Below are 26,902 nucleotides of genomic sequence, written 5' to 3'. Positions count from 1 at the left end.
TTTATTTATTTATTATTATATCTAAGTATATAAAAAGTAGCTGTCTTCAGATGCACCAGAAGAGGGCGTCAGATTTCTTTTACAGATGGTTGTGAGCCACCATGTGGTTGCTGGGATTTGAACTCAGGACCTTTAAAACAGCAGTCAGTTCTCTTAACCACTGAACTATCCCACTCTAGGTTTCTATATCATTTCTTTCTGCACTCCCCTTCAGGGACTTGGCAGGGGTATCCTCTTCAGCAAGGGGCTCAAAGTCTTCTTTGAGGTCTCATTAAAGGGCCCCAAGTATTATTTTACAGCAATGATTGTTAACTATGCTGCCCTAGGGTACAAACGGTATAAACAGAGAACACTGACTCTTTTGAGTCCCATGGGGTTAGCAACTGACTAGGTTCTCTCTTGGGCCCATGTTGGAGAGCAGGTCTCTTTTTCTCCCAACAACATTCTGACCTCTCTCCAGAACTTTTGTTGTTGTTGCCTGTCTTTTTGAGACAGGGTCTCACTATGCAGCCCTGACTGTTCTGAAACTCACTACATATATGAGACCTTGAACTCACAGAGATCCACCTTACTCTGCTTCCAGAATGCGGAAATTAAAGGCACCACCATGCCTGGCTTACTCCCCAGAACTACCACACACCAAGTTCAGGAGGCAGGATTGTACTTTCCATAGGTTTTTACTGAGAGAACTGAGGGGGGTACCCGAGCTAGAGGACTGAATGCCCAGGAAAGGCACAGAATGGCAGTAGGGTGTGTGTGTGGGGTCTCCCTCTTGATGAGGGCTGGTTTAGCAGACACAGCACCTCCTGTGACCCCTCTTTGGCACTGAGCTGGGAACATGGTGCCCTCACTCCTGCCTAGCTAGCAGAGGGCATCCCCAGTGGCAATTGGCAGTATAGGCTGGTGAGGGGCCAGGTTTGGCACCAGAGACTGGGTAGACTGAAGGGAACCACCCAGTCACCTCCTGTGCTGGCAGGGTACTCATGTTGGCAATTTACTGGGAGTCTAATAAATTAGGTTGTAGAGGTGGGAGAGTGGGAGGGCCAGGGCTACATTCTCATCATAGCTCAGGAGAAACACTCCCATTCTGGGGGTAACCATGGGAAGGAAACCCTTTGGACCCTGTCTAATCCTGGGCTCCATTAGGCTCTTTTCATGGCAGGGGAACAGAGGCATTGGCTGGCCACCCTAAGGGATGGCAATAAAGGGATAGATCAAAGCAATGACAAGGATTTGGGTTTCAGGAGGGATATGACCTACAACCACCAGCCTTGCCACACATTCTGGCTGCTGGCAGTAAGGGGGCCACTCCTGCTTCGCTTACTTCCTATGGCTCAGCCATACTGTGTAGAGTCAGGACTGGGGCCTGCCAAACCCTCCATCCCTCCCCAGAAAAAAGTAAAGGACACATTGCCCTGAACAGGGCCAGTTCCTGGAGCAGACCCCAGAGTGAGGGTAAAATGCAGAGTGTCCACATTCATATCTACTTGCCCCAGTGGGGAATGCGGGTAATTGGCTAGGAGACTTAGGATGGGGAAGGCATGCAGGGCAGTGAGGGGAGGGGAGGAGCTACAGCTTCCTTCATGTGATCCGAGAGCCTGGAGATGGGTGGGAGCTGGGGATAAGGTCCCCAATCAAGTGGGGATGCCTGGGACCAGGGGTTGAATTGGGGCTGCAGCTTCGCCAAGGATCTGGCGGAGTTCTTGAAGGCGCTGCTGCATCTTGGGGATGCCTGCCAGTTGCTGTTCTAGGCGCTGCTTCTCTTCAGTCAGGCTCAGGCGGGCAGCAGAATCCAGCTTCTCAAACTTCCAGCCTCCCTCCCCATCAAACTGCAGCAAGTGTGTGTGGTACTTCCTGAACAGGACAGGGATAGAAAGCTGACACGGCTACTTTCTCACTTCAGGTGGCAGTCATACCCACAATTCCAAGAGCACCTACCATAGGGAGGGTCGATGGGTGATGGAGAGCAGTGCGATACCAGCATCTTTGGCTGCTTGGAAGATCTTGCCTTCCACATCAATGCTCACAGCACTAGTGCACTCATCCAGGAGGGCGTACTTGGGCCTTAGGGTGGGGGTGGGTAAAGGGGAAAGCAGTGAATTCCCTACCACTGTCCAACTTTCAGTTCCTGGCCAATCACTTGTGACCCATAGCCCTGCTGCACTGGGGGAGAACTGGGGGGAGAGGTGAAGCTCCTTCAGGTAGCTGTCTTCCTCTTACTGGGAAGCACCCATTTTTTTCTCTCTTGTTGGGTCCAAATTACTAAATGTCCTTGAAAGTCACTGCAGTGCTCACCTGTGGTAGAACATGCGCGCCATACCAATCCTCTGCTTCTCACCTCCAGACAGAACATCCTTCCAGTCACACACTGCCTCCCAACCTGGGCAGGAAGTGAAGGACTCAGCTCAATTCAACAGAAACCCAGTGGGAGTCTGGGTAGCGTCAGGGTTAAATGAGACACATTTGACCTTGGCAGAACTTGTCTGGCTACAGACTTCTTTTCTGTGTCCTCATCTGCCTGTAACACTAATAACTGAAAGACTTGGAACAAAAATTTTCTCCCCCACAAAACACATGCTACAGTTTTACCCCTGGTAGGATTTGGAGAGACAATCTTTCCAAATGTGCTCAGGTTGAGTTCAAGAGGGTGAACCCTAATCCAGTATAACTGATACCTTTACAGAAAATAGAAATTTAAACAGAGAGACATGGATAGAGGGAAGATGTTTTGAAGACACACAGTGAGAAGTTAGCTCACTACTAGTTGAGCAGAGTCCTTTGGTATGTCCTTTCTCATAGTCTGTGAAGGAGCTAGCATTGCCACAGCCAAATCTGACTCCAGAATGCCAGGAATCAAAGCTCTCTGTTGAAGCTAATGAGTCTGCAGCTCTTAGTGATGGCAGTTCCAGGATACCTAATGGGTTGCCAGGGAAGAACCTGTCAACATCATCCTCAGCAGGCAGCAGGTGATGAGGGCAAAGATCCCCAGGGATGGTTAGAGTATTCTCTCTAAGACAAAGGTTCTTTACCAGAGGAAGTGGGCCACATTTCATAGCCTAGTGCCACTACACTGGCTTAAAGGATTGATGAGCATGTAAGGAAGGTGATTTGTCAGGACTCTGTGGCAGAAGTCTCCTTCTATCAACCATCCTGTGTTTTTACATGACTAGAACTGTCCTTAGGGCATGTGAAACATTTTATCTTGCCCTATGGTGAAGGGTAACCTTAGTGCTAATTCTAGCCACTGTCATACATATAGAACCCTGGAACCTTCTGGGAAAACAAAAGGTAAGTATCCTTTGTTTCTTTCCTTCACTACTTCCTCCATCCTATAGTCTAGGGACTGGATGTGATGGCTACAGCAGTCACATTGGGTTATAAGGTAACTTTAAGAATGGAAGCCATGTACAACACCATAACTTGGTAAAAGGGCCCGTAGCCCTGGAGCCTATAGTGAACATTTCTGCCTTCCAACTCTGGTATGTTTCTTTTGGGATTTATAGCACAGTAGGATAAACCTGTAAATGCTTTGAACCACTAAGGGGACTAGCATGGTGCTGTTACTCAGAGTTGAATTCAATCCTAAAATGTGCAATGGTTAGTCACAGATACTAACCATTCAGGGCAACCACCGAGTACTGGAGCAGATATCCTTCAGTAAGAGCACTAGAGGAGATGTCCCTCAATAAGCTTTCTCATCTCAAAAGCACTTTCTTTTGCTACCTGTCCTTGCCTCTTACAGGCTCTCCTCAGAGTCAACCATGACTCTGGTCTCCACTCACATTCCAAGCCTCTGTGCAAACAGAAACATATGCATGGCCATCCTACCCTACCCAGAGATGGGTCAGTTTGCTCAAACACAAAACTGATCTGCCAATTGGTTATCTAAAGCCCCAGAGCTTCCAGTGTCTCACAAGGGCAGCCAACATCTCTCAAGCCCCAGTTGCAACCTGTCCTGGTATCATCTGGCTACCCAATAGGGTGACTGTCCTAGGTTGGTCTTTTGTTTGACAGAGGGTCTCCTAGGAACCCAATGAAGCAAGTGTTCTGCTTACAAGTCCCCTTTCCTGGCACCCCAGCAACCGGTTTACCCTTCCTTCCTTGTAGGCCCTTTGAACTCCTGGATGCTGAGGTAACTCTTGTCCCTAGGACTTGGGATAGAAGCTAGAGGTGGTTGGCAACAGGTTCCCCATCAGTCTTGGGACAAAGGGCACTGGTGTGCCCTGCCCCTACCTCCCTCCCGTTGCAGGATGTGGCGGAGATGCACGATGCCCAGGATGGCTTCCAGCTGCTGCTCCGAGCAGCCCTTCCTCCGCATGTCTTCCGCAGAGTCGGGATAGATCACTTGGTCACGCAAGGAGCCCACGGACATGTAGGGCCTGTGAGAAAGCTGCATGTCCACTAGGGGCAAAGTAGCCCTGTTTCCCAGCAGTGCTCTGTGCCTTAGTAGGCTCCAGAGTGCTTTCCAACTGCTGACATACCACACCCAGGCACTCTCCCAACTAACATGTCCATACACTCACATCTTTTCATGGACACAAGTGTGTTTATCACCCTCATCTATGGATATGAGTTTGAGATGTACGACCCTCCCCCCGCCATCTGAAATGGACAGGACTAGTTTGTGCTATTGGATATTGGGATCTGGTTAACATCTTGACATCCTCTCCTGAGAAGTGGACTCTAGTATTATACAGATGTGAAGAGGTGGAGAAGATACCACAAATAGGTTTACTTACCTCTGAGGGATATAGAACATGCGCTGGGGTGGGGGTTTATAGAGTACACCACTGTATGTGGGCCAGAGTCCACCTAGGATTCGGAACAGAGAACTCTTGCCACAGCCATTGGGGCCTGTGATGAGCAGGTGCATGCCTTCCTCCACCTGTGGAAGCATCAGGACATGACATCCAGAGCTTACATCTCTTTCCCTACACCCTGGATCACTGTAGCCTCCCTCCCAGTCTCATAAAGCCTTCTATGTCTGGGATGCGGATGTAGCTCAGTTGGTAGGGTGCTTGCTGAACAAAGATCAGACCATGAGTTCAATCATCAGCACCACATAAACCATGCATACTTGTAATCTAGCATTAAGAGGTAGAAACAGGAGGGTCCTAAGTTTAAGGGTAATTTAACTTCAACCCTTGGTTACACAACAAGTTCAAGGCCAACCTGGGCAACATGAGATCCTGTCTCAAAAACGAAAGAAAGAGGGGGGAAGGAAAGGGGGAGATAGAAGGACAGAAGAAGGAAGGAAGGGAGGGAGGGAAGGAGGGAGGGAGAGGGGGGAAGGAGGAAGGGAGAAGAGCAAGCAAGTTATCTTTCTATAAATAAGTCTGGCAGGTGGGAAGGCTCTTGCTATGTTGCCTAGGCTAGTCTGGAACTCATTCTTGTCTTAGATTTCCAAGGGCTTAGATTTTAAGTTTATGCTATTAAGCCCATTCTTGATTTCTTGGCAAGTAACTACAAGGCTACAGGGGATGGGGTTCAGTATGCAGAACTTCAATTGAATACCAGGTATAGGATACAAGGGAATGGACAAGACTTGGTTCTGACCCCTAAGACCCCAACATGCCTGGATAGTACAAGCCAAACACAGGGATCACAGTTTCTTTTGCCATGGTCAAATGAGTAAGCACATTCTAGGATACTCCAAAGGACTCTCTATCCCTTCTAACTACTTTAGTGGGATCCAAGTGTAGTGTCAAGAGGTTTTCTAGAACTGTATAGGGAAGCAGTAGGAAGTAGCACATGGATCTAATCTCAATATTTGGGAAGACTAAGAGCTACACAATGAGACACACACCCCTTACACACACAAGGAATCACCTGGGCAAAGTTTTTCCCCCGTTGGGGAAAAAAGTTCTAGATGTAAAAGGCAAACCCCTCTCCCCATGGTCTACTTTGCCCTCAGGTATCAGGGTCACAGAAGATGGCCCCTGAGTAGCTCAGCATTGGAGTTCTGGCAGAAAGGAGGGGTTAGTTCATTTAGTGCCACTGCTAGCTAGTCAGAGATTTCGGGTCATAGAGGAGGTATAGTACCCTGCAGCAGAGATGGCACAGCAGTCCCTAGCACCATCATCCTTAGTTCCTTCCTCCTTTTAGTGTAGGTGTTTCTTTATCTACAAGCAATAATAAGAGGATTGATGCATAGGGCTCCCAGGAGGATCCAGGTTCTGGCCTTTGATTGCCTTGAGCAATGTGACAGGATGATCTATGCCCCCTGAATTTATCTGAAGTCCTATGTCCTATTGCTCAGAGCTGGACCTGTCATTGCACATGAAGTTAGCTAAATGGACACTAAGGGCTTCTGGAGGGGAGTGAGCCAAATCCAACATGGCTGGAGACCTTACAAAGAGGGAAGATTTGAATAGAGAGACACAGAGGGGTGTGTATGTATGTGAGGATAGAGGCAGAGAATAGGGTAACAGATCAGAATCCCAGGAACACCACGGAGTGTCAGGAAACTAGAAGTGAGACAAGACCCAGGGTACACATTCTCTCCAAGAAGGAACCTTCCTGCCCCTTAAAACTAGACTTCTGGCCTCCAGAATATGGAAGGAGTCTATTTCTGGTGATAATGCTGCTGAGAGGGATTGTTTAGGGAATTCCCAGGATACTCACCAGCATGAAACAACTGGCTCTGAAGGACAGGAGTGACAAGAAGTTTCAGGTTCCCTCAGAGCTCCCAACTCTTCTACCTTGATTCCTTGGCAGCATTGCTATCTACCCAGTTGCAGTCTGTTTACCCAGACTAGTGTCTTTGCTTCCTATTGTTTCTTCCTAGAGTCAGCCAGGAAACTATATACCTTGGGTCCATCAGGTACCATTTACTATATTATATTGTTTTAGGGAGGGAGCATGTTATGGCTACTGCCTCAACTGGCTTTCAATAATCTTGCCCTTCTTCCTCTCCAGGGTCAGCAACCCCCTCAGTGAAGGCAGGAGCCTGATATTTCACTTCCTCTTGCTTCTTTCCAGCTTTCTCCCTTGCTATGAGGCAGGCCTTGGCCCCTTTGTCTCTCAGGCCCTAACTCCTGTTGTGTCTACTTATCCACTTCCTATGCTTTGAGAAAAAGCTTTATAGGGTATTTTCTCATCAAATGATTATCATCCTTTTGGTGGTTCTTACTTACTCTAGATCAGAGTCTAATTTGTTTATTTATTTATTTCGGTTTTTTAAGACAGTTTCTCTGCGTAGCCCTGGCTGTCTTGGAACTCACTATGCAGGCCAGGCTGGTCTCCAACTCACAGAGACTTGCTTACATCTGCCTCCCCAGTGCTGGGATGAAAGGTATATGCTACAACAGTAAGCAGTGGGTACTTCTTAAGGTCAACCTACTCTCTGATTTATCTTTGGTTTCAAATACTCAGTCCAGAGTTCAGTGAAGCCTGGTGGGATAGACAAATCATCAGACTAGGAGCACTTGGGTAACCTTTGGACAACTCTGGTAATTGTTAGCCTCTTTTATCAGCACTTATACTATTGCTTCAGGACTCATGGTCAGAGATATATTGGTCTCTCAGCTTCACCTTGGCCTATCTTCCACGTGGCTGGGGACAATGTCGCTGCTAGCAAAGCTAAGTGAGCCAAGGGCTAGGGTTCACAGATGCAGGTAGCCAGATAATCTGGGAAGTGTACCTTGTCCCCAGCTACTTGGCCAAGATTGGTCAGCACTTCAGGTTAGGAATGCTTCTCTACTTAACCTACCCTGATGTTGAGGCTGGTCACCACCACCTCTCCAGTGGGTGTGATGATAGGGATGTTCTCACAGATGATCCCCTGCTCCACATCCACCACCTGGCCTGTAGAGAGAAGGCATGGAAGGACAGGGGCACAGCATTTTTGCTGCTTTCCTGTGCCCTGCTGCTTATCCCTACTTCCTATCTTAATAACAGGCCCCTGGGATCCCAAACAGTATGGTGCGGTCTAGATTCTATGGGAAACAGAGGTCTTCCAACAGGTTGATAACCCCACAGTCAAGTAGCATGCCCCAAGTTGCCACCTTTTGATACTCTGGAACATGGACCCTTCTTGACAATATTGTAAGACCAGCTTTGATGCCTAGGCTCCTTTGCTGTAGTACCCTGACTCCTGTAAACTGGCAGGGGGCTAGATTTTCTTTTGTGCTTGCACTGTTTTGACTTCTTTTTTCTTTTGTTTCTTTTTGAAACAGGGTAGTCTAATACTAAAGCCCTCACTGGCCTTGAATATGCAGCAATCCTGCCTCAGCCTAACAAATGCTGGGATTACAGGCATTAGCCATCACTTATGAATTTAAATACTTTATTTACTTTAAATATTTATTTACTTAGACAGAATGTTAACCTTGACAATACCATGCCTGCTTTATGTGATAGTAGGGAGTGAATCAAGGGCTTTGTGTATGCTAGGCAAACACTAACTGAACTATATCCTTAGCCATGTAAATCTTTTGTTTTTATTGTAGTGCTAGGAAATAAACCCAAGGTCTCATACATGCTAGGCAAGCACTATACAACTGAACTATATCCCCATTCCTCACTGCCTTGATTTCTCTGTTTGCCTTGTATGGGTGAATGATACCTAGCACTAAGAGCCCAGAATCATCTTACTAATTGGTAACTGAAATCAACACACTTGGGAAAGTTTGTCAGTAGCTGAACTGGTAGCCAGTGCTTGGAGAATGAAGGCTACTGGGCCAGCCCCCTCCTAGTTTTCAATGACCTTTCTGGCAATGAGTCCTGAGCAGACAGGACAGGGTACACAGGGGTCTCTGTGTATTGGGGTGGTATGGGAGGAGACAAAGCGCTGAGTAGAAAGGCAGAGGAAGCCAGGCAGTTGTGGTGCACGCCTGTAATCCCAGCACTTGGGAGGAGACAGAGGCAGGTGGATTTCTGAGTTCGAGGCCAGCTTGGTCTACAGAGTGAGTTCCAGGACAGCCAAGGCTACACAGAGAAACTGTGTCTCAAAAAACCAAAAACGAAACCAAACCAAACCAAAACAAAATAAAATAGAAAGGCAGAGGAAGTACTCTGCACAGAGTCTACCTTACCTTGGATCTTCAGGGGCCCCTCTACATGGACACCAGACTGTTTCATGACCCCAGGCTTAGCTTGAGCCTCCTCTAGATCTCCTGTCCTTTTAAAACGACAGTGTTGGACATCTTCAAATACCTGGAACATCTCGTACACCCTGGCTGTGTAGCCAGCCAGCTCTGTCACCTATAAGGAGGGTGACATGGGCTCAACACCAGCCAGTTTACGAGTGGAAGAGCAGGCAGAGTAGAAGCTACACTCGGGTTACCTCCTTGTAGGATGACATGATCCTCTCGGTGGCATCTGCAGCAGCTGTGAGGAGGTTTCGGGCAATGGTGAAGGCTTCTGTACGCTCACTAACCAGCTCCTCTTCCTTCATTTCTAAGGCTGCCTTCTTCATGGCTTCTGAGTCTGAAAGCCCAAGTTGGGTTAGGAAAGACAGTGGAAACTCATACAGCCACCATGGAAAAGATGAATATTGTGCATACTGTTATACACTGATAGATATACAGAGCACATATGTTCTCTACCTCATAGCACAAATAAAACTAACTCACAGGAAAAAATGGGTAACACTTGTCCTTGGGTTTGATTTCTTAGCTATGAAACCAGAAACACAAGCAATAAAAATAGATCAACATGAACTTCAAAATTAAATACTTTTGAGCACTGAGGGACTTCATCAGTAAAGTGCAATGGCAAACGATATATAGAATAGGAAAGAATACTTCTAAACCAGATGGCTAGTAGAGTTGTAGTCCTCTAAAACTTTTCTTAGCCCAGAGCAACCCAGCATTTAGGTGGTGGAAACATGAGGATCTTGATTTCACACAGCTGGAAAAGGATCCAATATATATATAATTTGCCTGACTTCCCAGTAGTCCAAAGGCTGAGGCAAGAAGAATGTCACATGTTCAAGGCCAACCTGAGCTAGTGAAAACATTTTCTCAGAAAAAAATAAAGATATATAAAGAGCAATACGGTGTGTTGGTGAGTTGGCTCAGCTGGTAAAAGTATTGGTCACCAAGCCTAATGACCTAAGTTTGATATCCAGGGTGTGTATGGTGGAAGTTGAGAACTGATTCCCCAAAATTGCCTTCTGACCTCTACATGTGTGTAGTAACATGTATACTTCCTCACCACAGTAAGTTTATAAAAAGGTACTTGACATAATTAATCATTAATGAGACCAATATTGCTGAGAAATAACATGTCATATTGACAAGGTAAGCTGGAGGAAAGGGAGGTAAGAGTAGACATTGGCCAAGTGAGAAGTGGGACCTCCCCATCTATGACTGGGAGGAGATCAAATGGAAAAGTACTTAGCAGTTCCTCACAAAGTTAAATAGTGAATTCACAAAGGACCTAGGGAATCCTTTCCTAGCTATATAGCCTGGAGAAACAGAAACTTGTATGGAATATTCACAGTAGTGCTAGTCATGATAGCCAAAAGGTAGAAACAACCAGTCTGCCTGGTAATGGATGAATCGATAAAGACATTGAAATGTATCTTGTAGGAGAACAAAGCTAAATTCTCTCACCCTATAGGAAACTTAATTCCAAATGAATCAAATACCTTTTATACTTTGGTATAAGGGTACACTCTTGAAATCCCAACACTTGGGAGGTAGAAGATGAGTATCAAAAGTTCAAGGCTCTCCTTGGCTACACAGTGAATTTCAGAACAATCTTAGGTACATGAGATCCTGACTCAAGAGAAAATTATAGGCTAGCTGGGCATGGTGACCTATACCTTTAATTTCAGCATTTGGGAGGTAGACATGGATTTCTGTGATTTTGAGGCCAGCCTGTTCTAGAAACCAGCTCAAGACCCTGTCTAAAAACAACAAAATTAAATACCAAATGAAAGCCAGGCAGTGGTGGCACATGCCTAAAGGTGGCACATTCCAACACTTGGGAGGCAGAGGAAGGCAGATTTCTGAGTTCAAGGCCAGCCTGGTTTACAGAGTGAGTTCCAGGACAGTCAGGGCTACATAGAGAAACCCTTTCTCAAACAAACAAACAAACAAACAAACAAACAAACACCCAAGTAAAACAACAAATAATTCATTTAAGAAATGGGAAAATTCAATTAACAGGCAAGTCTCAAAAGACAAAGTACAATGGTCTGAGTTCAATGAGGATCTGAATTCAATCCCTGGGACCCATGTAAGGTGAAAGAGAACTGATTCCACAAAGTTCTCTGACTTACAAATACATTCTGTCACATGTGTATACCATATCACACATATGCACGTACAATAAATAAATAAACAAAATAAATAAACAAAATAAAAAAACAAAGAAAAACATTGAACAACCTGGCCACCAAAGAAATGCAAGTCAAAATTATACCAAAATTTCATCATTCTAGTGAGAATGCTACCATCAAGTTCCATGCTATCCAGAAGTACAAAGTGAGAACCCCTCCCTTAAAAACTAAAAAGGAAGGCCAGGCACTGGTAGCACATACCTTTAGGACTTGGTAAGCAGAGGCAGGAAAATCTCTCAGTTTAAGGCCAGCCTTGTCGAACTTCAGATCTCTGAAGAAGGAAATCGAAGAAGATCTCAGAAAATGGAAAAATCTTCCATGCTCGTGGATTGGCAGGATTAATATAGTTAAAATGGCCATCTTGCCAAAGGCAATCTACAGATTCAATGCTATCCCCATAAAAATCCCAACCCAGTTCTTCATAGAGCTAGAAAGAGCAATTTTCAAATTCATCTGGAATAACAAAAAAACCAGGATAGCTAAAACTATTCTCAACAGTAAAAGAACTTCAGGGGGATTCAGTATCCCAGACTTTAAACTCTACTACAGAGCAATAGTGATAAAAACTGCATGGTATTGGTACAATATCAGGCAAGTGGATCAATGGAATAGGATTGAAGACCCAGAAATGAACCAACACACCTATGGTCACTTGGTCTTCGACAAAGGAGCTGAAAGCATCCAGTGGAAAATAGATAGTCTTTTCAACAAATGGTGCTGGTTCAATTGGAGGTCAGCATGTAGAAGAATGCGAATCGATCCATTCTTATCTCCTTGTACCAAGCTCAACTCCAAATGGATCAAGGACCTCCACATAAAACCTGACACACTGAAACTAATAGAAAAGAATCTGGGGAAGACCCTGGAGGACATGGACACAGGGGAAAAGTTCCTGAACAGAACACCAATAGCTTATGCTCTAAGATCAAGAATTGACAAATGGGACCTCATAAAGCTACAAAGTTTCTGTAAGGCAAAAGACACCTTCAAAAGGACAAAATGTCAACCAACAAATTGGGAAAAGATCTTTACTAACACTACATCCGACAGAGGGCTAATATCTAATATATACAAAGAACTCAAGAAAGTAGAACCCAGAGAACCAAATAACCCCATTAAAAAGTGGGGTACAGAGCTAAACAAAGAATTTTCACATGAAGAACTTCGGAGAGCTGAGAAACACCTTAAAAAATGTTCAACATCATTAATCATTAGGGAAATGCAAATCAAAACAACCCTGAGATTTCACCTCAGATTTCACTAGTCAGAATGGCTAAGGTCAAAAATTCAGGAGACAGCAGGTGTTGGCGAGGATGTGGAGAAAGAGGAACACTCCTCCACTGCTGGTGGGATTGCAAGATGGTGTAACCACTTTGGAAATCAGTCTGGCAGTTCCTCAGAAAACTGGGCATGACACTTTCTGAGGACCCTGCTATACCACTCCTGGGCATATATCCAGAGGACTCTTCAGCATGCAATAAGGACACATGCTCTACTATGTTCTTAGCAGCCCTATTTGTAGTAGCCAGAAGCTGGAAAGAACCTAGGTTTCCTTCAACGGAGGAATGGATACAAAAAATGTGGTATATTTACACAATGGAGTACTATTCAGCCATTAGAAACAATGAATTCTTGAAATTCTTAGACAAATGGATGGAGCTGGAGAACATCATACTAAGTGAGGTAACCCAGTCTCAAAAGATCAATCACTGATAAGTGGATATTAGCCTAGAAACTTTGAATGCCCAGGACATAATCCACAAATTAAATGATGTCCAAAAAGAATGGAGGAGTGGCCCCTGGTTCTGGAAAGACTCAGTGCAAGAGTATAGGGGAATTCCAGAACAGGGAAGTGGGAAGGGGTGGATGGAAGAACAGGGGGGAGGGAAGAGGGCTTATGGGACTTGCGGGGAGTGGGGACCCAGAAAAAGGGAAATCATTTGAAATGTAAATAAAAAATATATCAATTTAAAAAAAGGCCAGCCTTGTTAATAGTGCAAGTTCAAGGATAGTCAGGATTACCTGGGAAAATCCTGCTTTGAAAAACCAAAAATAAATAAGTAAACAAACAAGCAAACAAAAAATAAATGATAGGCTGGAGAGATGGCTCAGTGGTTTAGAGCACTGACTGCTCTTCCAGAGGTCCTGAGTTCAAATCCCAGGAACCACATGGTGGCTCACAACCATCTGTAATGGAGTCTGGTGTCCTCTTCTCATGTGTCTGAAGAGAGCAGTGGTGGCATACTCATATGCATAAAATAAATAAACAAATTTTAAAACGTCCTTTAAAAAATTAAAAAGAAAAGAAATGACAACAAATCCTGGGATGATGTGGAGGTTCCTGAAAAAACTGAAAATGGAATTCCCATGTGACTTATCTGTACTACTACTGGACACATAGGACATAGAACTCTAAGTCCTACCACAGAGATACTTTCACATCCATGTCTATTGCTGCAGTATTCACAATAGTCAAGAAATGCAACCAGCCTAGATGTCCATCAACAGATAATAGATAATGAAAATGTGGGCCTGCTTCACAGCCTTCTATGCACAGCCCACTAGGAGAGAGTGATCTCCTGGCAGCACTTTCACTTCTGAGTGTAGAGGTGAAAATCTCCACTTTCTCTCTGGAGGGGACCAGCTAGGAGCACACAGGGCCTAAGATCAGTGGAGCAACTGAGACAGAAGTCTTCCCACCGCCATTTGCACCAGGGAGCCAGATAGCTCCACATCCTTCTGTGCATAGACCCTGCCAAAAGAGAGTTGGTCTCCCAAGAGTATGGGTACAGGCTTACAGGCCCACAGGAGGGACAAGCTCCAGTCAGAGACAGCAAAACCAACTAGCACCAGAGATAACCAGATGGAAAAAGGCAAGCACAAGTGTTAGTACTGGGACCCAAAATTAACGATGCCCCTAGACAGCAGGAAGCAGTTTAAGAAACACAGCGCCCTCATTCCCTTTCACCATTGGCTTCCCCCTCCTCTTTTTCTTTCTTCTTATAATAACAAGAAGGGAGGAATGTTAGTACCAGGTCCTCCAACACCTGTGACATCACATAGGTGACAGCATGACCTATAGGCCTGTTGCCAAGGCAACAGCCACCACATACCCAGAGTTCACTGGGCCCACCTTTACCTGTGACTATGTCACCATTCGAATATATTTGAGTAACGTCTCCCTCTCTTTCTCTTTTTCCTTCTTTCTGTCCTCTGTCACCTTTGCCCCCCCCCATCCCCAGTAAAACCCCACGTGGAACTGTTTGGCCTGGTGTGGTCTCTCTGTTGCTGCTGTGGCCCACATCACCCATGGCTGTGTGTCTCTGATGCCCCACACAGCTCACAGGCAGTGCCCCTGTGGACATAATAAGAACCCTACCAACAGAAACTAAGGCCACATGGCAACATCAGAACCCAGTTCTCCCACCACAGAAAGTCCCAGATACTCCAACACACGGGAAAAGCAAGAGTTGGATTTAAAATCATATCTCATTATGCTGATAGAGGGCTTCAAGAAGGATATAAATAACTCCCTTAAAGAAATACAGAAGAACATGGGTCAACAGGTAAAAACCCTTAAATAGGAAACACAAAAATCCCTTAAAGAATTACAGTAAAACACAAACAATCAAGTGAAGGAACTGAATAAAACTATCCAGGATCTAAAAGTGGAAGTAGAAACAATAAAAAAAAAATCACAAAGTGAGACGTCTCTGGAGATAGAAAACCTTGGAAAGAATTCAGGAGTCATAGATGCAAGCATCAACAACAGAATACAAGAGATAGAAGAGAGAATCTCAGGTGCTGAAGATACCATAGAAAACATTGACTATACAGTCAAACAAAATGCAAAATGCAAAAAGCTTGTAACTTAAAACATCCAGGAAATCCAGGACACAATGAGAAGACCAAACCTAAGGATTATAGGTTTAGAAGAGAGTGAAGATTTCCAGCTTAAAGGGCCAGTAAATATATTCAACAAAATTATAGAAGAAAACCTAACCTAAAGAGAGAGATGCCCATGAACATACAAGAAGCCTTCAGAACTCCAAATAGACTGGACCAGAACAGAAAGTCCTCCTGTCACATAATAATCAAAACTCCAAATGCACTAAACAAAGAATATTAAAAGCAGTAAGAGAAAAAGGGCAAGACATAAAAAAGCACTAAATTAATGTTTTTATGTCTACCATTTTATCTGCATTATTTTTCATGATAATCTTTAATTTTAACATGTTTTTCTATATATTTTTTCTATTTTATCAGAAATGGTTTCCATGTAAATCTCTGATTTTATCACAAAATGTTTTTAATTCCACTTTTAATTAATTTCAAAAGGTTTTCTATGTTTACCATTTTATCTATATAATTTTCCATGAAATAGTCAATTTTAATATGTTTTTCTATATATTTCTTGATTTTTTTTTTTAAAATTAGTCTTATTTTATTTATTTCATGTATGTGAGTACACTGTCACTGTCCTCAGACACACCAGAAGAGGGCATCAGATCCCATTGCAGATGGTTGTGAGCCACCATGTGGTTGCTGGGAATTGAGCTCAGGAGCTCTGGAAGAGCAGTCGGTGCTCTTAACTGCTGAGCCATCTCTCCAGCCCATATTTCTTGAATTTTACCAGAAATATATTCCATGTAAATCTTTAATGTTATCTGAAAATGTTTATAATTCCACCTTCAATCAACTTAGAATTATCTTTATGCCTATCATTTTATCTGTATAATTTCCATGATAATCTTTAATTTTAACATGTTTTTCTATATATTTCTTCAATTTTATCAGAAATATTTTCCATGTAAATCTTCAAGTTTATCAGAAAATGTTTATAATTCCACTTTCAATCAACTTAGGAATACTTTTACGCCTACCATAATTATAGCCATATAAAATTTTCCATGATAATCTTCAATTTTAACATGTTTTTCTACATTTTCTACAATTTTATCAGAAATATTTTCCACGTAAATCTTCAATTCCATCATAAAATATTTCTATCCCATATTTCACTTAATTTAGCAATGTTTTTTATGTCTACCACTTTTATTCTTTAATTTTCCATGAAAATTGTCAATTTCAACGTGTTTTTCTATATATCTCTTCTATTTTATCAGAAATAATTTCCTTCCATGTAAATTTTCAATTTATTATAAAATGTTTTTACTTTCTTTTTCTTTTTTCCATTTTTTTTGGGGGGGGTGTTTTTTGGATTTGTTTTTTTTTTCAAGAGAGGGTTTCTCTGTATAGCCTTGGCTGTCCTGGAACTCACTCTGTAGACCAGGCTGGCCTAGAACTCAGAAATTCACCTGCCTCTGACTTTCTTTTTCAATAAAAAAAAGAAAATGTGGTATATATATATATAATGGAATTTTATTCAGCCATAAAGAAAAATGAAACTAACTAGAGGAATGGATATAACTGGAGATCATTATACTAGACTCAGAAAGACAAATATATTTCCTAAAGTTTACGAAAACAGAGACTAGCAGGAACAGGGAGAGATACAGAAGAATGTAAAAAGAGGTAAATCTGAGAATGAAAATATCTTTATGAAAGCTGGGCAGTGGTGGCACATGCCTGTAATCCCAGTGCTTGGGAGGCAGAGGCAGATAGATCTCTGTGAGTTCAAGGCCAGCCTGGTCTACAGAGTGAGTTCCAGGACAGCCAGGGCTACACAGAGAAACCCTATCTTAAACAAACAAAATATCTTTTCTTTATGAAACCTATATATAATGAATATATAATTAAAAAACAATTATAATAGGCCAGATGTGATGACACATACCTGTATCAAGAGAACATAAAAAGAAATTATGGCATATACATACAATGAAATATTAGTCAGCTATAGAGTGAATGAAGGACTGGTTCATCTTCCAACATAGATAAACCTTGAAGGAATTATGCTCAGAGAAAGAAGCCAAACAGCAAAGGTCACATACCATAGGATTCCATTTCTATTTGATGATGTCTGGAATAAGCAAATCCATAGAGATAGAAGGCAGATTAGAGGGTGCCAGGAGCAGAGTGAAGGAGGATAAGGAATGACTAATAATTGATATGGAGTTTCCTTTTCATTTCAAAATATTCTGAATTTAGATAGTGGTGATGGCTGCGCAAATATGAATACATTTCAAAAACTGAGGTACGTGTTTAAAAAAACTGAATTGCATGGTCTGTTAATCACATCTCAATAACATCCATTAAGAAAAGGATCTAATATCCACTTATCAGTGATTGCATTCCATGTGTGTTCTTTTGTGATTGGAAAGGGGAAATCATTTGGAATGTAAACAAAGAATGTAGAAAATAAAAATAAAAAAAGAAAAGAAAAGGATCTAGGGCTGGAGAGATGGCTCAGTGGTTAAGAGCACTGACTGCTGCTCTTCCAGAAGTACTGAGTTCAGTTCCCAGTAAGTACATAGTGGCTCACAACCATCTGTAATGGGATCCAATGACCTCTTCTGGTGTATCTGAAGACAGCTACAGTGTATTCACATACATAAAATAAATAAATAAATCTTTAAAAGAAAAGAAAAGGATCTAGATAGACAGCTCAATGGTTAAAAGTCCTTACTACTCCTGCAGAGGATCTGAGTTTGATTTCCAAAACCCATGTTAGGTGGCTTTCAACTGCCTGTCATTCCTATTCCAGGGGATTCAGTGCTTCTGGCCTCCTAAGGTATCAGCACCCCATGTAGACATAATTACAAAAAAGTTGATAGGAGCTACTTATGACAAGAAATAAAGCTGGATGCACCACATCAGTCCCTCCTCCTGAACAGCTAGATTTCGTCATCTAATACCTAGTGAGCTTTATTTCTGAAGTGTGACATTTCTCCTCTTGCCTTGCTGCCCACCACTCACATTCTTCCTCACAATCTACTCTGCACCTTGATCTCTTAACTTCTGGGTTCTCACAACCCATCTAAACCTATCTAAAGCTATTTTTTTTGTTTGTTTTGTTTTGTTTTACTTTGCTTTGTCTTTTGAGACAGGGTTTCTCTGAGTAGAGAGAGTTCTGGCTGTGCTACAACTCACTTTGTGGACCAGGCTAGCTTTGAATTTACAGAAATCCACCTGTCTCTGTCTCACAAGTGCTGGGATTAAAAGAATTTGCCACCACATCTGGCTACCCTGGGTTTTGTTTGTTTGTTTGTTTGTTTGTTTTGGTCAGAGTTTACATCACATGGTCATGCCCTTAAAGTCTTCTTAGTTGACAGCTTTAATTTTCTTGACTTTGTAATCCACAGAAGAGTAAAGCTTTAAGAAATTATTATTGTTACTATTGTTATTAATTAATATGTAACAATAAAATGTGTAGGTACACAACATGTACTATAGCATATGGGTGGAGGTATGAGGACAACATTGTGGAGTGGGTTCTTTCCACTTTTACGTGGGCTCCAGAAATCAAACTAAGGCTGGGCAGTAGTGGTGCATGCCTTTAATCCAACACTCAGGAAGCAGAGGCAGGTGGATCTCTGAGAGTTCAAGGCCAGTCTGGTCTACAGAAAGAAAGTTCCAGGACAGTCAAGGACTACAAAAAGAAACCTTGGGAGCTGGAGAGAAGGCTCAGCAGTTAAGAGCACTGACTGCTCTTCCAGAGGTTCTGAGTTCAATTCCCAGCAACCACATGGTGGCTCACAACCATCTGTAATGAGATCTGATGCTATCTTCTGGTGTGTCTGAAGACAGCTACAGTGTGCTCATATATAATAATAAATAAAATCTTAAAAAAAAAAACTCTTCTCAGAAAACAAAACAAAACCAGCCAACAAATCAACCAAACAAACAAATCAAACTCAGATTGTCAGGTTTTCAGGGTAAGCACCTTTACCTGCTAAACCATCTTGCCAGTCCCAGAGCAAGGTTTTTACAAAAACCTAGAACCTGGAAATGATGGTGGGGAACAAGGAAGAAGGCAGTTCTAAGGGCAGATGGGTAAATAATGTCTACTGAGGAGTCATCAAGGGACCAGGACTCTGGGGTTGAATCTGTGGGAAGTATCCAGCATATATGTGACTCTCATATGGGTTAATAGTAGGGGTTTGTCACAGGGAGGAAAAGATACAAAGGGTTAGTTTAGAAAAGTTCAAGTTGGAAAGGTAACTGGATGGATGAATGGATGGATGCCTCTGGGGCCTGTCTCAGGAAATGGCAGGGGTGGCGGTGGGGGAACAAATGTGCTAACAGTATGGTGAGCTAAGTCTAAATATCCTCCTTTCCATTATGTCTTCAAAGACTTAGCTCCAGTAGGCAGAAGGAACATTAGACTTCCTTCCCAATATCCTTATAACTTTTCCTTTGGCAGTGATACAAAGGAAGGGAGTGCATGGGTCTTTGTGACCAGAATGTTTTGGCAGCTAGCAGGTTCTAAAAGCAGAACCTCCTAGGATCTTTGGAGTTAAGACTTGGCAGGAGCAGCATACAAAATACTGCAATCCTGCAATCCTTCAGGGCAGTGGTGGTGCACTCCTTTAATCCCGGCACTTAGGAGGCAGAGGTACTCAGATTTCTGAGTTCAAGGCTAGCCTGGTCTACAGAGTGAGTTCTAGTACAACCAGGATGACACAGAGAAACCCTGTCTCAAAAAACAAACAAACAAAAATACTGCAACTCCACCCCCTTTCCAGCCCTGAGGCTGCCATTGTATACAATTAAAAAAAAAGCTTATCTAAAATCTTCCCTAGTGGTTATGTGGCTTCCTCTCAAGCACCTGGAACATCACTCACTACATATACACCTTTACACATATACACCATAAAAGGTAAGGGAGAGAAACCACACAAAGTGACATACACAGAAAGGCAGAACTTGGGAGTGCATCAAGGCAGAGCACATTAAAGTCTTGGTGGCAGAAATAGTTAAATTCTTTAAAAAAATTCAAGTTGTATATGACTGAAAGAAGAACAACAGGTGGCCTGGAGAATTATTAAACTGAAAGAAAGACTGAGAAGCTGAAAAACCTAAATAGGCTCAGTGGTTAAGAGCAGTTACTGCTTGCGATGGCTTGAATGAAAATGCCCCCCCCCCCCAATGATTCATACTTTTCAATACTTGGTCCCTAGTTGGTGGAACTGTTTTGGGTAGGATTAGGAAGTATGACTTTGTTGGAGGAGTTGTATTAAATGGGTTAGAGTGGGCTTTGAGGTCTCTCTGGCTTGCATCCAACTTGTAAGTTCGGAGTAAGCTCCAGTGCCATGCCTGCTTCCCTGCTGCATGTTATCTGTCATGATGACCATGGACTCATCCTTTGACACTATAAGCAAGACCCCAATTAAATGCTTTTTTGTTTTGTTTTATTTTCTTTTGTTTTGGATACAAGGTCTTTCTGTATAACCTTGGAAATCCTGGAACTCACTATATAGACCAGGCTGGTCTCAAACTGAGATCCACAAGTGCTGGTATTAAAGGCATGTGGCACCACACCTGGATAAATGGTTTCTTTTATAAATTGCTTTGGTTATGGTGTTTCTTCACAGGAATAGAAAAAGTAACTAATATTGCTCTTGAAGACCACTTATGTTTAGAAGTTACAACTGTCTGTAACCAAGTTCCAGGGCATGTGATGCCCTCCTCTGCCTTCTGCAGTTACCAGGCATGCAGTTGGTATACAAACATACATAAAAATAAATATATAAAATAAAAAAATTAAAGAGAAGTATGTATATTTGAAAGAAACACAAGTTTGATGCAGGAGAAGCAGAAACCTAAACACACTGCACTACAGCTGAAGAATACCAAGAAAGAAAATGATAAAGATACCTAGAGAGAAAAATTCATAATACTAATAATTAAATTCATTTTTTAAAATTAATTCTTTTTTTTTAAAGATTTATTTATTTATTATATGTAACTACACTGTAGCTGTCTTCAGACACTCCAGAAGAGGGCATCAGGTCCCATTACAGACGGTTGTGAGCCACCATGTGGTTGCTAAGATCTGAACTCAGGAACTCTGGAAGAACAGTCAGTGCCCCCAACCACTGAGCATCTCTCCAGCCCCTAAACTGATTTTTAAAATGAACAGCTATGCAAGAAGTGAGACGACAATGAAATCTTGTCAAATTATTGGAAGAAATTAACCTTCCACTAAATTTTTATGCTTAATCTAACTAGCTCAGGAATAAGTGTAAAAGATATTTTCGGACAAGTTAATTGAAAAAGACCCCATGATACGCTAGCTGAAAGAACTTTTTATCCAGGCACAGTGTAATCCCAGCCTAGGGAGGCTGAGGCAGGAGGATGGCAGGTTCAAGGCAAGTCTGGGCTACAAAGAGAGACCCCATTTCAAATGAAAACAAACCAGAAGAAGAAAGAGTAACTTCTGAAATAAGTCTATCAGGAAGGATGATTGTAGTATAGGAGGGGAATGCTAAGCAGAGAAATCAGTATCTATACAGTTGAGTTTACACACATCATAAAAGCATAATAGAGGAAGAAAAGCACATGATAGAAAAACGCATGAAACTAAACTTCAGGCTAAGCTGTAATAACAAATGTCATGGGGGTTGCTTCTCTAGGTAAACTATTCTAAGGCTCAGGAGGAAGAGAGCTATTGATTAACCTAAGGAGGCTTTCAAGGTCGCATGTCTACCTTTTCAAGGGCATTCACTAAAAGTTGAATGAATAAACTGCAAAGCAGTAGAGGAACAAACAGAAATAAAGACAACCTGGTCATCACCAAAGCAACAGGTAGGGCAGGCTTCTTACTCCCTAAAGGCCTCTACCCTGGTAATTTGTAAGAACCATTGTTTGGAAGAAACCAAGGCTGGGGTCATGAAGGGACTCACCCAAGCCACTTTTTATGCTCATCTCCAATTAAAATTGGGCTAAGGACAGGTGGGTAAAGGGTACGCACACATGGAGGCAGTTGTATGTAGTGTTCCTAAGTTGTGGTCTTGTGCTAGGCTTCTTGGCACCAAGAACCATGAGATGCACATGTGGCAGCAAAGAGCTCAGAGGAATGACTGACTTCTGATAATCTCAAGGCCAGTAGGGCCTTAAATTTACTCAGGAAAAAAAGGTAAGTGGGCTGGCTGAGCTCTGGGCCCTAGTTCCTGGAGCCTTGGCTCTTACCTGACTCTGCATAGCCAGTGGCTGTGATGATGGGGACAGCTACCATGAGCAGACCAGATGCACTCCACACATATTTCATGAGGAACTGTTCCAGCATGACATACCATAGGCGTTCAAGCAGGATGAGGTTGATCTGTGAAGCCAGGTCTTGATAGGAGTGCTGTAGTAGTGCCAGCTCCACCTGTAAGGTCAATAGTTATTCAAATGTGACAACTCCTGGGAGATGACAGTAAGAGTTCCCAAGTATGACCCACAGACATGCTGTTGATGGCCACAAGGTCAAGGACTTGGGGATTGTATTTGTGGTGGGGCCAAGCTTCAAATAGGGGTGATGGTAAGGGACTGTCTGATGCTATAGGGAACCTCCTACCCTCTCTTTCAATTACTACTGTGGTTGGGACACTCACTACTTCCCTCTCTGTATCCTGCCTGGGCAGTTTCTGAATCCAGGCCCCTGAGGGCACCTGTCTTTCATCTTCTGCTGACCCCATTTCTTTGGGCTCCTTCCTAGTGCGTCCCCACCGACATGATCAATAGCTCAAAGAGCAGCACAAAAGAGCAAATGATAAAGTTCTTGGTTTTGAAAAACTCATCAACAATCTCCATTTCCTGTTTCTTTCCCTGGCTCTTTTCTGTGAGAAACTTACACTGAATTTCCCACCAAAACCAGGTGAATATGCTCTTAATCCCTATAGGAACTGCAGTCAGACAGGCCTCAAAGGAGTCTAGAAGTATCCAGAAGTAGTCATGGCAAGGTGACTGTGGTATTTTGGATTTTTCTGCTCCCCCACACCAATGCCCAAACACCACAGCACTGTTTGTCTTCTTTCTCCCAATTTACTGCCACACACCTTATTGTGCATATTATTGTGTCTATTATAGGACACAGAAGCAGAGAGTGACCTGTCCTAGTTCATATTGCCTAGAAGTAGCAAGGAGTGTAGAAATGTGGACTGAATGGATTGGGCTGTTAAAAGAACCAGATTTTTATTTAGTTTTGAGGTGTTATGGATAGAACCTAGGGTCTTGGACATTGTAGGCTTTGAGTGTGCTAGGTGAGCACTCTACCACTGAGCTATATTCTAGCTCTAAAGAACCAGACTTCTGGTGGTTTTTTGTTTGTTTTTGTGTTTTGTTTTTGTTAGAGAGGGGGGGGGGAGGGAGGGAGGGAGAGACTCATATCTGGCTGGTCTAGAATTCTTTATGTAGACCAGGGCCAATCTCAAATTTGTGGCAATTTTCCTGTCTCTGCTTCTTAAATGGTACACATATTAAAGGTGTGTACCACCATGCTTGCCTTTTATGTTTTGAGATAGCCTTGCTCTATATCCCAGAAACTCACTATGTAGCCCAAGTTGACCTTGAACTCACAATGAACCTCCTGCCTCAGCCTAATAACCAGATTCTTACAAAAGATGACTTAAGATTACTTTGTTCTTTTAAGTAGGAGGTTTGTATACATGTGTGTACACATTCAAGTGCACTGTCTGAAATTCTAGTAAGAAAATTATACCCTGCTGTTTGCCTACCAGCCAGCCAGCCAGTTAGTCCCTTTTTCATAAAGTCTTGACTTGAATCCAGGCCCATGTCCACAGTACAGCAACCAGTGGGACTGGAGTGGGACATGTGCCTATACAACAGGGCAGTCAACCCACCCATGGTGGCCCATCACCCCATACAGCTTTACAGATGAGGCTTAGACAAGTAGGCCAAGGGTTTATACAAGGTCTCTGGGTCCCAACAAGTGAACTCTATTGTTTAATGTGCTATTTCCTGAAGCTAGCCCAGAGGAAGTCTTTTTAAATACTAGTGTTCTCTCTTTTTGTGCCTTCTGCATAGAATTGCTCATATAGCCCAGTTTCCAAAAACCCAGCCTCACATTTCCAAAAGCCCAGCCTGAAGTGAGTGCACCACCTTTGCAGCACCCTGGTAATCTAGGCTTGTGCCTCAAGCTGGTAGCAGTGCCAGCTAAGGTTGATGGCACAGCTATAGGTTTTGTGCCAAGTGCCTCACCCAAGGCCCCTGGCAGCTTGCCAAAGCCCTGCAGCCCAGCATTCAGGACAAGAGAATGGAAGAGGGGTTATAGTAAGGGTGATGTACTTTTTCTCCTAATCTGAAACCTGACCTGCACCAGCGAGAACTCTCTTTGCAGAATGTAGAGACAAATCCTTTCTAAAAGTCAGGGACAAAACTGATTGTCTATATGAAATGCAGCCAGTGGGACAAGGTCCTGGGGCAAGTGGCTACCTGACCCAGGAAACACACCGGTCTTCATGAAAAGGGTGCTTCTGTATCCCTCCCCCACCCTCTGCCCCAAGCATTGGGGAACCGAAACCAGTAGCCAGAACAAGGCCTGAGGCAGCTGCAACCACAAGCACAAAGAAGAGGAGGGGCTGCCAGAGAATAAAGTTTACATTGATTTAAAGTAGCCTTTCCCAGTGTAAGCCAGGTTTCCCTGATCCCAGCCCACCTCATAAAGTGGCTGGGATCTGGGTAGCTACACCAGGGGTAGGGCATCAGGGTTTAGAGTGGGGGTGGGAGAGGAAGGTTGTCAGGCTTCTAGGGCAGAGACTGGGGTGAGGCATCCCTTTCCCTGGGAGGCAACTAGGCAGGTTGCTTGCCAAGCCTGTCAGTCACTAACCAGACATGCCTGGGGTTCTGACAGCCTTGACCCTGAGCAGCAACATTGCTGCTGCAGCAGCTGTGCTGAGCTCTGCTTGTTAACCTCTGCTTGGGCTGAGTCATGCCCATAATACCGGACAGCCCAGCCAGCCAACTCTGCTGGACGCCAGCCTTCAAAGGGCCCAGAGAGGTAAGAGAGGTTAGGTGGCAGGCTCTGTCCTACACTCCCAGATGGTAGGAGTCTAATTCCAACAAGTTGGCTGCAGGAATGGTTGACTGCAAGTTTGGAGTAAGCTGGACTAGGAGCATCACTAGAATCCAAAGTTAGAATCCAAATTGTCCAAGACAATTTTACCAAGGAAGCAGAAGTGGCTTGGGAGGTTGCAGCCAGCCAGCTCAGGGAAGTTCCCACCCAATGGTGTCATTTCTCCATTTCTGCATCTTAAGACTATACCCATCCAAGGCCTACCCCCAAGCTTGTCCCAGTGCCTATTCACAACTTTAACATCAGCCTGAGTAGGCCTTGGGCTTTCCTTACTGCTTATAACTGGCTGCAATAGGTCTCCCAGCCACCTCCTCTGCAATATAAGCAGAATCTCAATCTGCCCCACCTCATGGCCCCCGTAGAAGGCAATTTCCTCTGAGTTGGCCACCACTCGAGAGTGCATGTAGCGCAGTTCCCCTTTTCGCCGTGCCTCCTCTGCCACTAGCTCCCCAAACTTGGGAGAGAAGGCTCGAAGCACATTGGCTGTGAGGAACACCACCAGGCCAGCAATGGCTGAGGGCCAGGCTGTGCCAGCTCCTCGGGAACGGGCAGCTCGAAGGAGAGTGTAGGAGGTCACAGCCACATCCAGGAGTGGCTTGGTCAGGTTGGAATAAAGGTGGGCTACAGAGGCAGCAAAGGCTACCACATCCTCTGTCAGAGACTGGTCAGGGTTTCGAAGCCGTCCATCCATGTTGCTTACTCGGTAGTAAGTCTGCTGGGAGAAGTAGAGTCCATAGGCATGAGCTACTAGACGGCTTCGGAAAGAGAGAGCCAGCTGGCCCTCTAGGTAGCGGATGGCACTGTTGATGAAAGTGGCAGGAAGGGCGATGAGGAGCCACTGCAGCAGTTGCCAGCTAAAGGTCCGCGGGTCCTTTCGTACAATGCAGCGGGCCAGTCTGCCGTCCAGGCGGGCAACGTACACAGACAGGAAAGTTCGGCTTACCAGGGCAGCAGAATGCAGGGCCAGCAGCCCTGTTTCCCGGCACAAGATTTGGGGGAACAGCAACCTCAGGAGCACCAGGAGCCGCTGCAGGAATACTCGGTTCATGCCACCCTTGGCTGCGGCGGCTTCAGAGGCCTCTTGCGTGGGCTCCCCAGCTGGCACCTGAGGACCTCTGGCAGGAGTCAGACACTGCCGTACTAGAGGGTAGATTTTGTGGACTCCATAGGCTGTGAGGGCCAGGATCACAGCTGTGCGCTTCAGCGTGGTCACCCGTGAGGGCCTGGGAGTGGAGAGCACCGGCATGTCACCTGGACTGGTGAGCAGGCTGAGGGCTGGAACTGCTGCCTGAGGCTACAGTTGCAGGCAGATCCTGGAAAGGCTGTTGCTCTGACCCAGGGCTCGTTGTTTAGGCAACTGGAAACCTTAAAGTGGTCCCAGAGACTGTAGCTTTAGGCCCTCAGGGTGGTGCTGGGGCCCCTGGATCGGTTGGGTTAGAATCCTGGCCCCTGGATCGGTTGGGTTAGAATCCTCTAGGGTCGTGGCCTCTTCAGGCAGCCCGGGTGGAAGAAACTGGCTTCCCCCTACGGGTGGAAGAAACTGGCTTCCCCCTACAGATTGTCCCTTAGCCCCTGAGGTCAGAGCCGCAAGAGGTCTTAAGCAGAGAGGCTGTCTCTTCCTTCCACCTCCC

At 44.1% G+C, this 26,902-nt stretch overlaps 2 protein-coding genes across 2 annotated transcripts in view; one reads left to right on the top strand and one right to left on the bottom strand.

The window, feature by feature from the left end:
- Positions 1–658: 658 nt before the first annotated feature.
- Abcd1 (ATP binding cassette subfamily D member 1) lies at positions 659–26,902 on the bottom strand. The gene is made up of 10 exons (XM_052171870.1): positions 25,618–26,902; positions 22,385–22,565; positions 9,287–9,429; positions 9,036–9,204; positions 7,712–7,806; positions 4,740–4,885; positions 4,234–4,379; positions 2,296–2,380; positions 1,939–2,064; positions 659–1,854 (listed from the first exon to the last, which is right to left on the bottom strand). The coding sequence occupies exons 1-10, from the start codon at positions 26,515–26,517 to the stop codon at positions 1,635–1,637; spliced, it is 2,211 nt and encodes a 736-aa protein (XP_052027830.1). The 5' UTR covers positions 26,518–26,902; the 3' UTR covers positions 659–1,634.
- Bcap31 (B cell receptor associated protein 31) overlaps positions 25,806–26,902 on the top strand; it is a 30,992-nt gene continuing 29,895 nt past the window's right edge. The window contains exon 1 of the mRNA XM_052171872.1: positions 25,806–25,887. The gene's annotated coding sequence lies outside the window, so the exon portion shown is untranslated. The remainder of the gene's footprint in view (positions 25,888–26,902) is intronic.

This window comes from Apodemus sylvaticus, chromosome X, assembly GCF_947179515.1.
Source record: "Apodemus sylvaticus chromosome X, mApoSyl1.1, whole genome shotgun sequence".
Taxonomy (NCBI): domain Eukaryota; kingdom Metazoa; phylum Chordata; class Mammalia; order Rodentia; family Muridae; genus Apodemus; species Apodemus sylvaticus.
The sequence above is the reverse complement of the archived record's forward strand: the minus strand, read 5'-3'. Positions and strand labels throughout refer to the sequence as shown.

What these genes read in the sequence shown, in the direction of transcription:
- Abcd1 (XM_052171870.1), bottom strand. Translation starts at nt 26,517, where the DNA reads ATGCCGGTGCTCTCCACTCCCAGGCCCTCACGGGTGACCACGCTGAAG. An exon ending in GGGGCCCCTGAAGATCCAAG is followed by an intron (nt 7,807 to 9,035) that starts GTAAGGTAGACT and finishes TTCTCTCTACAG; the next exon opens with GCCAGGTGGTGGATGTGGAG. An exon ending in GCGCGCATGTTCTACCACAG is followed by an intron (nt 2,065 to 2,295) that starts GTGAGCACTGCA and finishes CCCCACCCTAAG; the next exon opens with GCCCAAGTACGCCCTCCTGG.